The 12,776-nt window shown below is 46.8% G+C and overlaps 1 protein-coding gene across 4 annotated transcripts; it reads left to right on the forward strand.

The window, feature by feature from the left end:
• The first annotated feature begins 2,478 nt into the window (after positions 1-2,478).
• Positions 2,479-8,806, forward strand: TAC1 (tachykinin precursor 1). 4 transcript variants are annotated; one of them, XM_058038291.1, is made up of 6 exons: positions 2,479-2,569; positions 3,271-3,408; positions 3,536-3,632; positions 4,239-4,262; positions 5,914-5,967; positions 8,178-8,806. In XM_058038291.1, the coding sequence occupies exons 2-6, from the start codon at positions 3,286-3,288 to the stop codon at positions 8,225-8,227; spliced, it is 348 nt and encodes a 115-aa protein (XP_057894274.1). In that variant the 5' UTR covers positions 2,479-2,569; positions 3,271-3,285; the 3' UTR covers positions 8,228-8,806. The 4 variants fall into 4 exon arrangements, with proteins under 4 accessions (XP_057894274.1, XP_057894266.1, XP_057894248.1 ...); XM_058038265.1 differs by lacking the exon at positions 2,479-2,569 and adding an exon at positions 2,576-2,657; XM_058038275.1 differs by lacking the exon at positions 2,479-2,569 and adding an exon at positions 2,699-3,095.
• The last annotated feature ends 3,970 nt before the right edge of the window (positions 8,807-12,776 follow it).

Below are 12,776 nucleotides of genomic sequence, written 5' to 3' on the forward strand. Positions count from 1 at the left end.
AAAATTCAAATCTGTATTCTGCACAAAATCTTACGTGGGCATATGCAATTTGCTATTTTCCCATCACACATCAGCTGTTTGTTAATGTTATAAGAATCACTAGGTAACAGTACAGCAGCCAATGCAACTTATCATTCAATAATCAGATTTTTTACTGAAAACCAAAACATCATCATAAAATTCAAATAAACATTTCACAAGGATCATCACACAGGAGGTATCACATTAAGCCTACTGAAAAACCAATTCTCTGAGGTGTGTTTCACAGGCAATTGCTTCCCAAATAATTTTCCATTAGTGTTGAGATTCAAGCCACAACAAGTGCCTTTAGTCCAGTTCCTAATCCTTATTAAGGAAATGTCTGGATAAGGACTCTGAAGGCAGCTTTCTGTGTCACTTCCACAGGAAATGTTAACCTTTATTTGGGTCATTTGGATCTGATGATCTCTTGATTCATGACCAAAAATCTTTACTCTGGTTGTTAGAAATCACAGAGGAGTGGGGTCTGTGCCCTGAGCATGGGGAGAGAAGGAATATTCACCCAAGAGACCTTGTACCTGCCTTTGTGCTCACATATTTATTCACCAGGTTACTCATAGATATAAAGCTGCTGGTTTCATGTGTGAGGAAGAGGCAGCTTTGATATCTATGAGAACCTTGCGAATAAATATGTGAAACAGTGGGTTTTGTTTGTGCACAAAGGGCACTTTACCATGCTCTAGTACATCACTAGGATAGGGACTGGGCAGCACAAAGGCAGGAGCTTCAGCTTGTTTCCTTATTTGAGCCTTCTATGTCCTTTTCACATGAAAAAAATGAACTCAAAATCTTCCTAGGAATCAGCTTTGCTCATTAGCTGTGAAATCTGCTCACTTTCTGAAAAGTTCATAGTGCAATGTCTGGCTATTGCAGGTCAAAGAAAGATTAAACAGCCAATTTATTTTAAAATTGAGAAAGACAAAGTGAGCTTGATCTATTAATAAGATTTTCACTTCCACCCAAACTATTAGATAAGCCTGAGATAAAGTACTTGAATTCATTAAAGTCTGAAGACTGGAAAGGACCCCTCTTTAATTTTTTCTTCTCTTGCTCTCTCAAAAAATAAAATCACTGTCATTTCATAGGTCAAGTCATGGTTACATTCACTTTGGTAAAATGTTGAATTAGAGAATTAGAACAGATAGGATATTTCAGTTCAAATGTGTACTTTTCAAGTGATAGAAACTGACTTCATAGAAAGTTGGGAGTCCTCAGGATTTCTGAGGGACATGAGCTCCAGGAACATTTGCAGGATTGGCAAGCCTGGTTTGGTGCTCTGTTGGCACTATAGTAAACAGAAACAAAACAAAAAACAAAACCACAAGAAAACAATTTTTCTTCAAGAGACTTCAAAGTTCACACGACAAAGGGAACACTGCAAAGGCAAAGCATGAAAATCTGATGGTTTGGGTTTCCACAGTTGATAAACATTGTGGTTTCTGCCAGCTTGTTGATAGAATGAGGAGCATTCTCCCATGCTCACCCGTGCTCGAGCTCTCAGCAGAGGTGCCCAATGCAGGTGCTTGGGCTGCATGAAGTCCCTTCTCCAAATCGCTCTTTCTCAACCACACCCTCAAGCAGCCCATATTGACAAGAGCGACCCTTGGCTCATTGGGCCACAATCTTTCTTATTTAACTGCAATCTTATAGACAAATCTGTCACAGGGGAAGGACGCCGGCAGGGATGTGCTGCTGCAGACTATGGCTCAGCGCTTTCTCTCTCCAGTACAGGGTTCGCCTTTTCCTGCAGCCAGCCCAGCGGTGCCGGCTTGTTGCCCGGCCATGGCAGCCCCCGAGCAGGCACACACCCCCCAGACCTGGGGTTCCCCAAGCCGGCACCCACCCTGTCAGGCCCTCCTCAGCTTCGTGCGTGCCTCATTTTTAGTCCCGGTGGGCTGGGGCTACCTGAGCAGCGGCACGGGGAGACAGAGGTGCCGGGGGCAGGAAGCGGCCCGGGCGCGGAGGCTGCCCTTCTGCCCGGCTGCCGGGGCCCGCTGCCCGCTGCTCTCCCTGCCGGCGGCGCCTCTCGCAGCGGAGAGCATCTCTCCGTGCCCTGGCGGAGCGGGGCAAAGAGGCAGAGGCGATAAGCGGCGTCTGCACCCTTACACCTGCATCCCGCATCCCGCATCCCGCATCCACACCCCCATCCCGCGTCCGCCGCCGGGACGGTGCGGGGCGGCCCCGAGGGTGCGGAGCGGCGGGAAGGGAGTGGCGGGGCAGCGACGGGAGCCGCTCCTCTGGCCCCGGGCAGGGACGGGAGCCGCTCCGCCAGCCCTGGGCAGCGACGGGAAGGAGCCGCCCGCTCCGCTGGACCCGGGCTGAGCCGAGAGGCGCCGCTGGAACGGGGGGCGGGGGCTGCTCGCCGGGGCGGGGGCTGTCACGGGGCTGGGACGATAAAACCGGGGGTAATTGCGTTTAGGCAAATGAGGCCGTCCCGGCCCTCCCCGTCTCCCGGCATATAAAGCGGGGAGCGCTCCCGCGGCCGGCCAATGCGCTCGGAGCGCGGCGCTCGCCCTGCCCGCTGCAGACGGTGCGTGCGCCGCGGGAGCCCGGCCGGCCGTGCCCGTGTGCGCTCGTCCTGTGCTTGTGGGGCGGCGTGTGTGTATTGCTTTGTCCCGGTCTGTACGTGGGTGCCTCTCTGGGGGGTGTCTGTTCGTGTCTGTGTGTCCGCACGGGCGTGCTTGGACGTGCCAGCATGTTTTTGTGCCTGTCCTTATGTGTCTGGGTGTGCAAAGGGATGAGTGTGCACCTCTGGACACATGTGTCTCTGTGTGTGTGGACAGCTCCGTTCCTCCGTGGGGGTGAGCATTTAAGGTGTGTAGCTCTTTCTATGAGTTCGTGAGTGATGCATGTGTACCTGGATGTGTGCATGAGGGGGATGCATCTGTCTGCGTGTGAGTATTCGGGAAGGTGCGAATCCTAGATGTGCATAGACGTGTGAGGGTGTGTTTAAATCTTCCTCTGTACGTGCGTGTGTGAAGGGGCTCCGCTGGCTGCGTGTGTCTGTCCGTGCGCTGGGGAGCGCACCGAGCTGCGTGCCGCTGTAATTGGCGCGGGTGTGTGTCTCTCCAGAGGGGTCCGCAGCAGTCGGGGCGGGCGTGCCGGTGTCACTGGGCAGCGTGGGGCTGTCCGTGCGAGGGAGCGTGTCCGCAGCGTGCCCGGGGGCTGCGTGTCCGGGCTGTGCGCTGTGCCCGCCCGCGGCTGTCACGGCTCCATCCTCTGCCCCCGCAGGACGTCCCGGCGGCGATGAGGCTCCCGCTGGCTTTCGCCGTGCTCCTCCTGGCCTCGTCACAGGCGCTGGGCGAGGAGATGGGAGCCACCGACGACCTCAGCTACTGGTCCGACTGGTCCGACAGCGACCAGGGGAAGGTGAGCGCCGGCGGCCCGGCGGGGTCGAGGGTTTTCGGAGGGTTTCGGAGCCGGGGTCTCTGTGCCGGCTCTGCCCGGCCGGGGCCCAAGGGGGTTCCGCACTGAGCGCCGCCGCTGTCGCCCGCAGGAGGAGCTGCCGCTGCCCCTGGAGCACTTCCTGCAGAGGATGGCCCGCAGACCCCGGCCCCAGCAGTTCTTCGGCCTCATGGGCAAGCGGGATGCCGGTGAGCGCGGCGGGGGCTGCTCGCACCTCTCCGCACTGCTCTTCTCCCAGTGCCTGCCCAAATCTTACGCGGTTATCGCTCGGGATTGTGTTGCATCAGTTTCTTAGGCTGCCGTGAGGGTACTTTGGGTTTAGGCTTTTTTGCTTTGTTGTTTCTTTCAAGTTTTATATGAGATAAACTTACTGACTGGAAAAGAGAGGGCTTCAAAGTCTTGGGTGTGTACCTGTTACAACACATAAATCCCAGTAAAGGATAGCATGATAATTCATAGGTCAGCATATATGCCACTGAAACACCAAAGTGTGGAAACTGGTTGAGTATACAATCATTGTCATGTTTTCTACGTGTTTACTCAACCAATAATTGATCTAAGAAATTGGAGCTAAACTAATCTAAATTGTGTGGGTTAAGCTGAAACAAGCTTTTAGCCTCTTCAAAGAGAAATGCAGTTGTAAGCCATCACTCTCATTCCCTTAAGTGCAATATGCGTAGGTTAGTTTTTGTATCTGATTTTTTGAAGCACTGCAATAGCATGATATGTATATGCCAATCCTTTTTTAACAACTCTTTTTGTCTTTTTTCTCTTTCTTTTCCTCTTCCAATCAGGATATGGCCAGATCTCTCACAAAAGTAAGTTCAAAAATTACAAATACTTTAAGTAATCGTGAGAAGACATTCAAATAGGGAATAGTGTATTTGACAGGATTATTTAGAAGGTGTCTGGTTTCAGCCAGGGACTGGCAGCACCACTGGTGGAGAAATGATCTATTAAAGAATTGAAACGTCCTCTTCAGTGCCTCTGTGAGCCTGTATCTCATCTGAGCTGCTGCGAGCTTTGAGATTTCAATCCATATTAATGTGCGGATGTTGCAGCTCTCTCTTATTTCCCATGGGGGGATTTTGTAAGCCTTTCTCATTGGCAAGGCAGGCTTACTGCCAGACTCTGAGAGGAGCAATTAAGATGGCAAAATCTGGAAGATTAGAATAATGAATTCCCAAGTCCCCAAGAATGCTTTCATGGGAGCACCGAGTCCTCACGTGTGAGATGCTGCATCTGTGCCCTCAGCATTGTCTGGGAATCAGACTCCTGCCCACAGCAGGGGCTGACTGATGATGTGCTGCCATATAAAGTGCCATATTTTGCCCCACTCGTAAGTGTGCCTTGTTCTGCTTCTGTGTAACACCAAGCAGGAGATGCTATCAGCACTGGGGTGTTACCTTGTTCTGCTCAGTGGTAATTTTATTTTCTGAAATTATCTCATGATGTTTAAACTGAAATTGGACGATTTTTATTAAGTAAACATTATCTTATATTCTGTGAAACCTCCTCTGCCCACAGAGGTCAGCAACTGTCACAGTGTTCTGTTATTCACAAGAGGCTTTCTCTGGGTTATGTATTGGAAGACCAAATAAAGAGTCTGATATAAAGCTCATGCTAAATTACCATCTGACTAAAGTAAAAAAATTATAGTTTTCTGAAACTGCTTCAGCTTGAATTAATACATGTGAGATCTGAGTATCTTGTTTTGTGTATGAATTCACCAAGCAAAATTCTTTCCAAAGAGAAGCTTCTAGGTTTGACTCAAAAGCCGCCTTAGATAAAGCAGAACAGTTCATTTTCATTCCTTGTCTGAAACTATAGCTACTACTATAACCTATATACTGTAGGCCTAATCTTGGAGTAATTTATCCTCTACACTTCCAATGTCTTGAGAATTACTAAAGGGACAGGAAGGTAATACCTGAACTTATAAATATCCAAAGATAGAGTCAGACTGTCTAGCTCAGATGTGTCCAGACATAGAGTCCCATTGGCCTCCTCTCCAGTAAGGACTCCACCTGACCCATGAGGGAGGATTTTCTTCCACATTACAGAAATAAAACAACAACAGGTAGAAGAGATGTACCACACAGACACAGGCTATACCAAGACACTGCCTTCTTGTGCATTTGCTCGGATCAGTAGGAATTGTAACGGGAGAGAAATAAGATTTGTACTGTTAGTGGCCATTGGTTTTCCATTATACTTAAAAAAACCCCAAAACCAAAGGTCTATCTAACCTAATGAGAAGATGTCCACTAACTGGCCTGTGCCTTGGTCTATCCTGTTCAGTCTGATTAGTCAGACTGCTGTTCATTATCTGTTGTCTGAGAGTGATGTGAACAACTGGTCTGTGATATAAACAGTTTCAGACCTGTCTTCTTTCCTTGCAAGAACCTGTTATTTTAAAAGCCTGCCTAGTTAAAATGTATTAAAATACCCCTAAATATATTTTTTCAGGGCATAAAACAGACTCCTTTGTTGGACTTATGGGCAAAAGATCTTTAAATTCTGGTATGTATTTGACTAAATCTGATACTTGGTGATATACAGCCTCTTCATTCCGTTGCCTCTTTGTTCTCTCCCAGCGGATGGAAGAAGCAGTTTTCATGTAGTGTAGATCCAGAGTTCTCTGTGAACAAAATCAGGATTTTCTTTGTTACCTGAGATATTTCAGAGTTCACCTCAATGCTTGAAATGACCAGGCTGGTCTGAGCTGCTGGCAAGCTCAGGTAGAATTCCCCAGAGTACTTTTCATTACTGTCCTGTCCTTGCATGTTCTGCCAGTGCTTTTAAAACAAAACCTCCTAAATTTTAATGACATATCAAGAAAAATGTGGAGGCTGAAAATGCAAGGGTCACTTAAGTTGTGGTCTAAATCCAGATTCCATCAGGTAAAAGGATATCTTCTCTGGAGACCCTTATTCCTAATACTTGGAGTAGAAGGTGAGAGAACAGAACTTTGCCATTAACACCACCTCATTCTGCAGATCAGGCTGTTAAACATTCACAGTCTCTTTCAGCTTTTGACCTCACCTAAAGCATTTTAAACTCTGAATGGGTACTGTGAATTTGTTTTCCCATGGCATCTATGTGGGGCAGAATTCTCCTCTCCCCTCCTGTGCAGAACCTGGAGTCTCCCCATAGCTCTACCTTCCTTCCCTGTGCTCTAGGGCTGTACTGTGGAAACCCTCACTGTGAACCATAAAGTATCAGTTGATTCTCCAGGAAAAGAATTAAAAAAAATAAAAAATCTAATATGTATTTCATGTCTCTGAAATAGTTCTCACTGTTTTGTTAAATGGATGATAAAAGTTAAATTACTAGCTGACACCTTTACATTATGTGGATACGTGCTGGGATCTATATTCTGCAATTATGATTGTCAGTAACTTTTATTTTCAATTAAACCCCCTTCAAGACTAGTAATATTGCCCTCTGCATTATTTTGCAAATTGCTATGTATCATGAATAATTTTGTACAATTTTCTGCAGTGGCAATAGCTATTAAATGCATAATACCTGTAAATATATCTGCTATCACAAAAGTAAATAGCCTGTAAGTAATAAATTTGGTTTGGTTTCCACTGGGATTACATTTACATTAATATGAGAATGTAAAATACAGAAAATATTTTAAAAAATGCAAAGATGTTATTGCCCTAATTTCAAAATTGCTGGTATAGTCAGGATACTATTATGTGGTATTTCTGACAAAAGGGAATAATGATGTTTTACTCTGTTGGGCTATGTAATACCTGTCTGACAGATAAAACTAGAACTCACAGCTTTTCTGCCTCTGCAGGGAGGCTTGAGGGGGAAAGGATAAGAACTTTTTTCTGCTCCACCAGAGGAGAAGATGGGTCCTGAGGCCTGTGTAATCAGAGCAAGATCAGGAATAAAGAGTGTTAGGACTACCCTCACTTCTCCCTTTTGGGAGATATTTAACTGGGCAGGACCTTTACCCCATGCTGTGGTTCTCTTCTGCAGGAGGCCCCTGAGCTCCCTGGTAGTGGGCAGGAGTCTGTGCTGTCCCTCTGGGTGTGAGCACATCGCTGATTTACAGGGGCCAGAGCAGGCTGAGGGGATACTGATGGCTCTGTCTCTGGTTTGGGGACAGCCTTGTTCAAGAAGGGCTCTGGATTTCACTCTCGTTTTAAATGAGCAAGAAGGAGAGATCTACCACTGCTAAACATAAAATATGTTGCTTAAGACTATTTTAGCCTGAAGCTCGTCAGCATGGTAGTCTGAGTTCGTCTGAGGAGCTTGGCTCCTGCCACAGTGCACAGTAAAATCATCCCTGTGTGCAGGGCTTGTGCTCAGGGAGTTTCCAAGAGCTGGCAAGCAGCTGACTGCACGGAAATGAAGGTGGATATGTCTGTGCAGAAACCCTCTGCCACAAATTGACCTGAATGCTTAGATCCCATCCGTAGGATGAATCACTGGGAGATAAAGGGGCTCTGAGTTAATGGTGCTTCAAGCAGCTCAGCAGATGAGAGCTGGAAAACACTGCTCAGACCTTCAGCCTGCTGGAGGACAGTGTAGTCTGAGAGGTAACACCAGGCCAGAGCAGCTCAGGGATGGGCCAGGAGCCCTGGTCTCTGCTCCAAACATGCCTCAGGTGCCTGCTGGTGCCAGCTGGCTACAGGTCTCTGACACTTTGTGTGCTTGCTGGTGCTCATGCAAGGCTGTACCTTGTGCTTCAATCTGCTTTGTCTTTGCAGGGTCCTCTGAAGGGAGCATAGCACAGAGCTACGAACGGAGGCGTAAATGAGACGTTCCCGTGCATTATTTATTGAACTTCATTTGTTCTAATGGCCAATGCAGTGTAATATAAACTAACCACTGTATGAAATAATTATTTATTTAATAACTGAAGGGGTTTGTTTTTTTTCGAGTTGTACATTCAATAAAAGTATTATTTTTCATATTGTGGCAGTGACACATGTTGTGTAGGTGTGCTGTGGTTCTGAAAGGAGCAGCAACCCTGGTGATGTCTCACAACAAAGCACATGTTTGATATGACCTGTAGAGTTATGTTTACTAAACAAGCAAGTATTCTTTTGTTCATTGAGAGCGAGTCTATCAGCTTCACTGCTAGTGCAGAACAGAACTGATGTTCAGTCTAGTGCCTCAATTTGTTTCCATGGTTTATTATGTACTGTAATTTCTGTATCAAAAAATATATTTGTATCATTGCAGCATGTTTTATGTTCTGTGATTATGCATCAATATATTTTAAAAGGGGGGATGGGTAATGTTTGAATGGGAATCCAAAGTCTTCATTTCATAGTCTGGAATTTTATGATAGTAACATTTTAAATAAAAACTACTCTGGGGCTTTTGCAACATACTTCCTTTGGTGATAGTGATGGAGTTATTTCCCACGTTGATCTGGAATGAGAAATAGCAACAGTGGTCTGAGACTGGAAAAAAAATCAAATTATTTTCTTTTTGCAGGGAGGCTGTGAACCTCCTCATATGTGTTTGATGAAGGTTTGAGGGATTTGCTGCTGGAGATAGGAGTTCCTGGGATTGCTCCAGGTCACACAAGGTGCCACTCATTCTAAACCTGATGGAAATCAGGAAGCATGTTTACTGAATGGAAAGAGCAGGATGTATCCCCCCAGCTCCAATAATCTGCTGTGGAATTAATCCAATATTGTAGGGTTATTATTTGAAAGCCAAGCTCTTAATAAGTTCTATCCCTCAGATTCACAATAAAATCCCCTGTGGGTGTGAATCCATGCAATATAAAAGAAAAAAAAAGTGACTGTAATTATCTTTTTAATTAAAATATCTGATTGCTTTATATCCAGGATAGGCCTGAAATGTTCCATCCATCTCAGCAGATGCCAAGGCATCTGGAGTTCTATCTCCTTTCCCCCTGCTACGAGCTGCACTTCTCTGATGCCATGATGCAAACTTTCACTGCAGATGAATCACCAATAAAAACAGCCAGTGAATACAAACTCAATTTAAAACTGAGTAATATGAAAGGATTCCCTGCTTGTTGTTTTCCACTTTGGAAATGAACTCGTGCACCTCCATTTTCAAGGTTACCTGAGGATCATCACAACTACCCCCATTAGGAGCAGGTGGGTGCTGAGCCTCACTCCTTCTGGGTTAGGAGCAGCACCTAAGCCTGCTCATGCTTAAAACAGATCCCACTTTCAGCTAGCCAGAAGCCAGATCTAGCAAGGTGGGGGCTACACGGTGGGAAAACTGAGGTGCCTGGTGGCAGGGACCACACTGATGTGAGACACAGTGGTTGTACTGGCACTCTGCCAGCTCTTTGTCTTTCCAGGGCTAATTTTCAGGCTGATAAACTTCTGTATGAACTCCCACTGAGCTCAGTGAGGAGGAGAAGCTGACTGCTGGGCTAGCAGCACAGCAAAAGGACTGTGGAAATCATGTTGAATAATGCTTGGTGAAGGGTAGAAAGAAAGTAAAACTTTAAAATGTTGTTACCCTTGCCTGGAGGACCCCAGTGCTCACAAGAGTTAACAGTCTGTGTGTGCTGAATTTTGAGACACAGAGAGGAAAGAAAAAGCCCCACCATTCACTCCCTGCAGCTTGCACATCTCAAAACCTCCCTGCAGGAGTAACCACTGCAAAGCCCGCAAATATACATGGGCTTTAAGTGTTTGAAAGACAGCACAGGGACTAAATAACAGCATCCAGTAAACAGACTGGACTGAATTTTCTAGAAAAAACATAGAATGGGTTGGGTTGGAAGGCACCTTTAGAGATCATATAGTCCAACCCCCTGCCATGGACAGGGACACCTTTCACAGTTTGTTCAGAGTTGCAACCTAATTGACACTGAACACTTCCAGGAGTGGGGCATCCACAGTTTCCCTGGGCAATGTCTTGCAGAGTCTCACCACCCTCATTGTAAATAATTCCTTCCTTAAAACCAATCTAAAGACTACCCTCTTTCAATTTAAATATCTGACCATCTTCATGCCCATCCTCTGCAGTTGCTCTGACAGGTCCATGTTCTTCCTGTGCTGGGGAGCCCAGAGCTGGATGCAGCACTCCAGGTGGAGAGCAGGACAGGATCACCTCCCTCTCCCTGCAGCCTGCCCTGCTTTGGATGAGCAGCTCAATATTCAGATTGCAGCCCAGGATGGGGTTGTCTCTCTGCGCTGCAAGCTGGGTCATGTTGAGTTGCTCACCCACAAAGAGCCACAAGTCCTTTTCCTAGGGCTGCTCTCAGTCCATTCCCTGCCCAGCCTGCATTTGTTCTTGGGATTGCCCTGACCCAGGTGTGGGAGCTTCCACTTGGCCTTGCTGAACCTCATGAAATTCACACAGGTTCACTCCTCACACCCTTCAAAGTCCTTCTGGGTGGCACCCATTCCCTCAAGCATGTCAGGGGCATTACCACAATTTACTCTGGAAGGAAAGGCTGATCCTGTGTCACCAAAATAGTCTTCTTTTACATGTCATTCTGTTGGGTGGGTTCAGTCTGGCATTTTAAACAACTCATTTTAATTTCTGATGGCAAAATAATGTCAGATTTGTGCTAATCTGGGTTTTGGACAAGTTTCAATCTAGCATTGATTTATATGTTTGTATAGGCATATATTCCAAGCTAGAAATAAAGCAAACACACCAAATGGCATAGCCTGAAATGTTTCAACTGACTCTACCAACACACATTAAAAACCTCTCCTCACATTTCGGTGCTGGCAGGGGTGGCTCAGCCAGGCCATGCCACAGTGGGGCTGTGGGGCTGTGCCTGTGCAGCAGCTCCTGCGCAGAGGTGGAGGTGCATGAACTGCACACATTGCAGGCATCCAGGCCAGCTGTTCCAGCTGTCTGCTCCTGCCACAGACTCACTCCCAACATCGCCCCACAGGCATCCTGGGATCCTGGAGACACAAAGAGGAATTCTGGTTTTACCTGCCTTTAGTCTTAAGCAATATAGTCTGTAGACTACTGAGTACTTCAAAGAGAGTTTTAAATCATTTCCATTGTCTTTACTCTTCCTTTTAGGGCTCCACCAGCTTTTAAACACTTTTATGTGTGGGACAGCCTTGCCTGCAGCCCCAGGCCGTTCCTGCCTTGGACCGCTGGGCAGTGCCCAGTCTCCAGCTCCACTGCAGGCTGTGGAGAGGCTTTCACCAAATCCCTCCCTGTCTCCCTCAGCCAGCCACACCTGGGACACAGACTGGGCTCTTTTTGGTGGCAGCAGTCTGACATCCATCATGTTGCATAAGCCAATCAATAACACTGCAGCAAGGGCATCTGTCAGCAAAATGCAAGCAAGCTTTAAATAAAGCAATGAAGTCTTTCTAGGAAATCAGCACAGAGAGTAAACCCAATGCTGACAATTGTTCCCACTGGTAATGCTGCAGGCAGTTTGACATCAACATCACAGCCCACCTCCAACATGCTTAGCACCCTTTTTGCTTATTTTTTCCCCTAGAAATACATTAATCGTCTGCATTGTGACATGTGACTGCTCTTCTGTAGGCACTGTCTCCCCTACACACAGGCACTCCCCTTCATCCAGACAGTGATGTTGAAGACAGGTTCTCAGAAGCCTGTCTTGCCAAGAGTGACACAGAGGGCCAGCAGCTCCATCCATCAGCTCCATCCCTGTGCTGTTGCATGGAGACTGGCTGTCCATGGTGGAGATGCAGACAGATTTAACCTGACAAGCCAAAGCCAGAGTCATTGCTCACAAACTCTGCCCATGAAATGGGGAGCTGGAAGGGGGGTCTGGCCCCCCATACCTTATTTCACCTGGGGAGCTCAGGCTCTGCAGCTCTTGGCTAATTCTGATGCCACAAGCAAATCTGTGCTCTGTTCATGCCAGGAGACTGGTATTTTTCAGCATGGTCCGAAACAAAAGAAAAGGAAGGATCTGGAAATGTCTGGACATGGGGATCTTGCATCCAACCCAACCCCTAGCCATCATCAGCTAGAGCAGAAAAGCATCAAGAGGTTTTTTGAAAATTACTAAATTGAGTCTTTAAAATGCTGTTTGTTCAGAGTTCATCAGCAACAGCTCCTTCAGAGCTACCAACAGCCAATATTTAAATGCAAACTGTCCCTTAAACTACGTCTCCTAAATGATGGCTGACTGCTTTATCATAGGAGATACTGAGCAAGTCCCAAACGTTGGTAATGACCAAATGCTCTTCTGATGAGCCCAAGCAGTTCCCTTAGCCATAATGTTACACATTGCATGGACAAACATCTCATTGTGACAGGACAAGAGCACACAGGGCTCCTTCCCCAGCAAACAGCCACCTGCACTGCCAGACACAGCCTCATATCCTCGTGTTAGCTGCAAAAGAGCTCACCTC

The sequence above is a fragment of the Melospiza georgiana genome, chromosome 1 (assembly GCF_028018845.1).
Source record: "Melospiza georgiana isolate bMelGeo1 chromosome 1, bMelGeo1.pri, whole genome shotgun sequence".
In the NCBI taxonomy this organism is placed as follows: domain Eukaryota; kingdom Metazoa; phylum Chordata; class Aves; order Passeriformes; family Passerellidae; genus Melospiza; species Melospiza georgiana.

Coding starts and splice junctions, on each gene's coding strand:
- TAC1 (XM_058038291.1), top strand. CDS start 3,286: ATGAGGCTCCCGCTGGCTTTCGCCGTGCTCCTCCTGGCCTCGTCACAG. Junction 3,409..3,535: donor CCGACAGCGACCAGGGGAAG/GTGAGCGCCGGC, acceptor TGTCGCCCGCAG/GAGGAGCTGCCGCTGCCCCT. Junction 5,968..8,177: donor CAAAAGATCTTTAAATTCTG/GTATGTATTTGA, acceptor TTGTCTTTGCAG/GGTCCTCTGAAGGGAGCATA.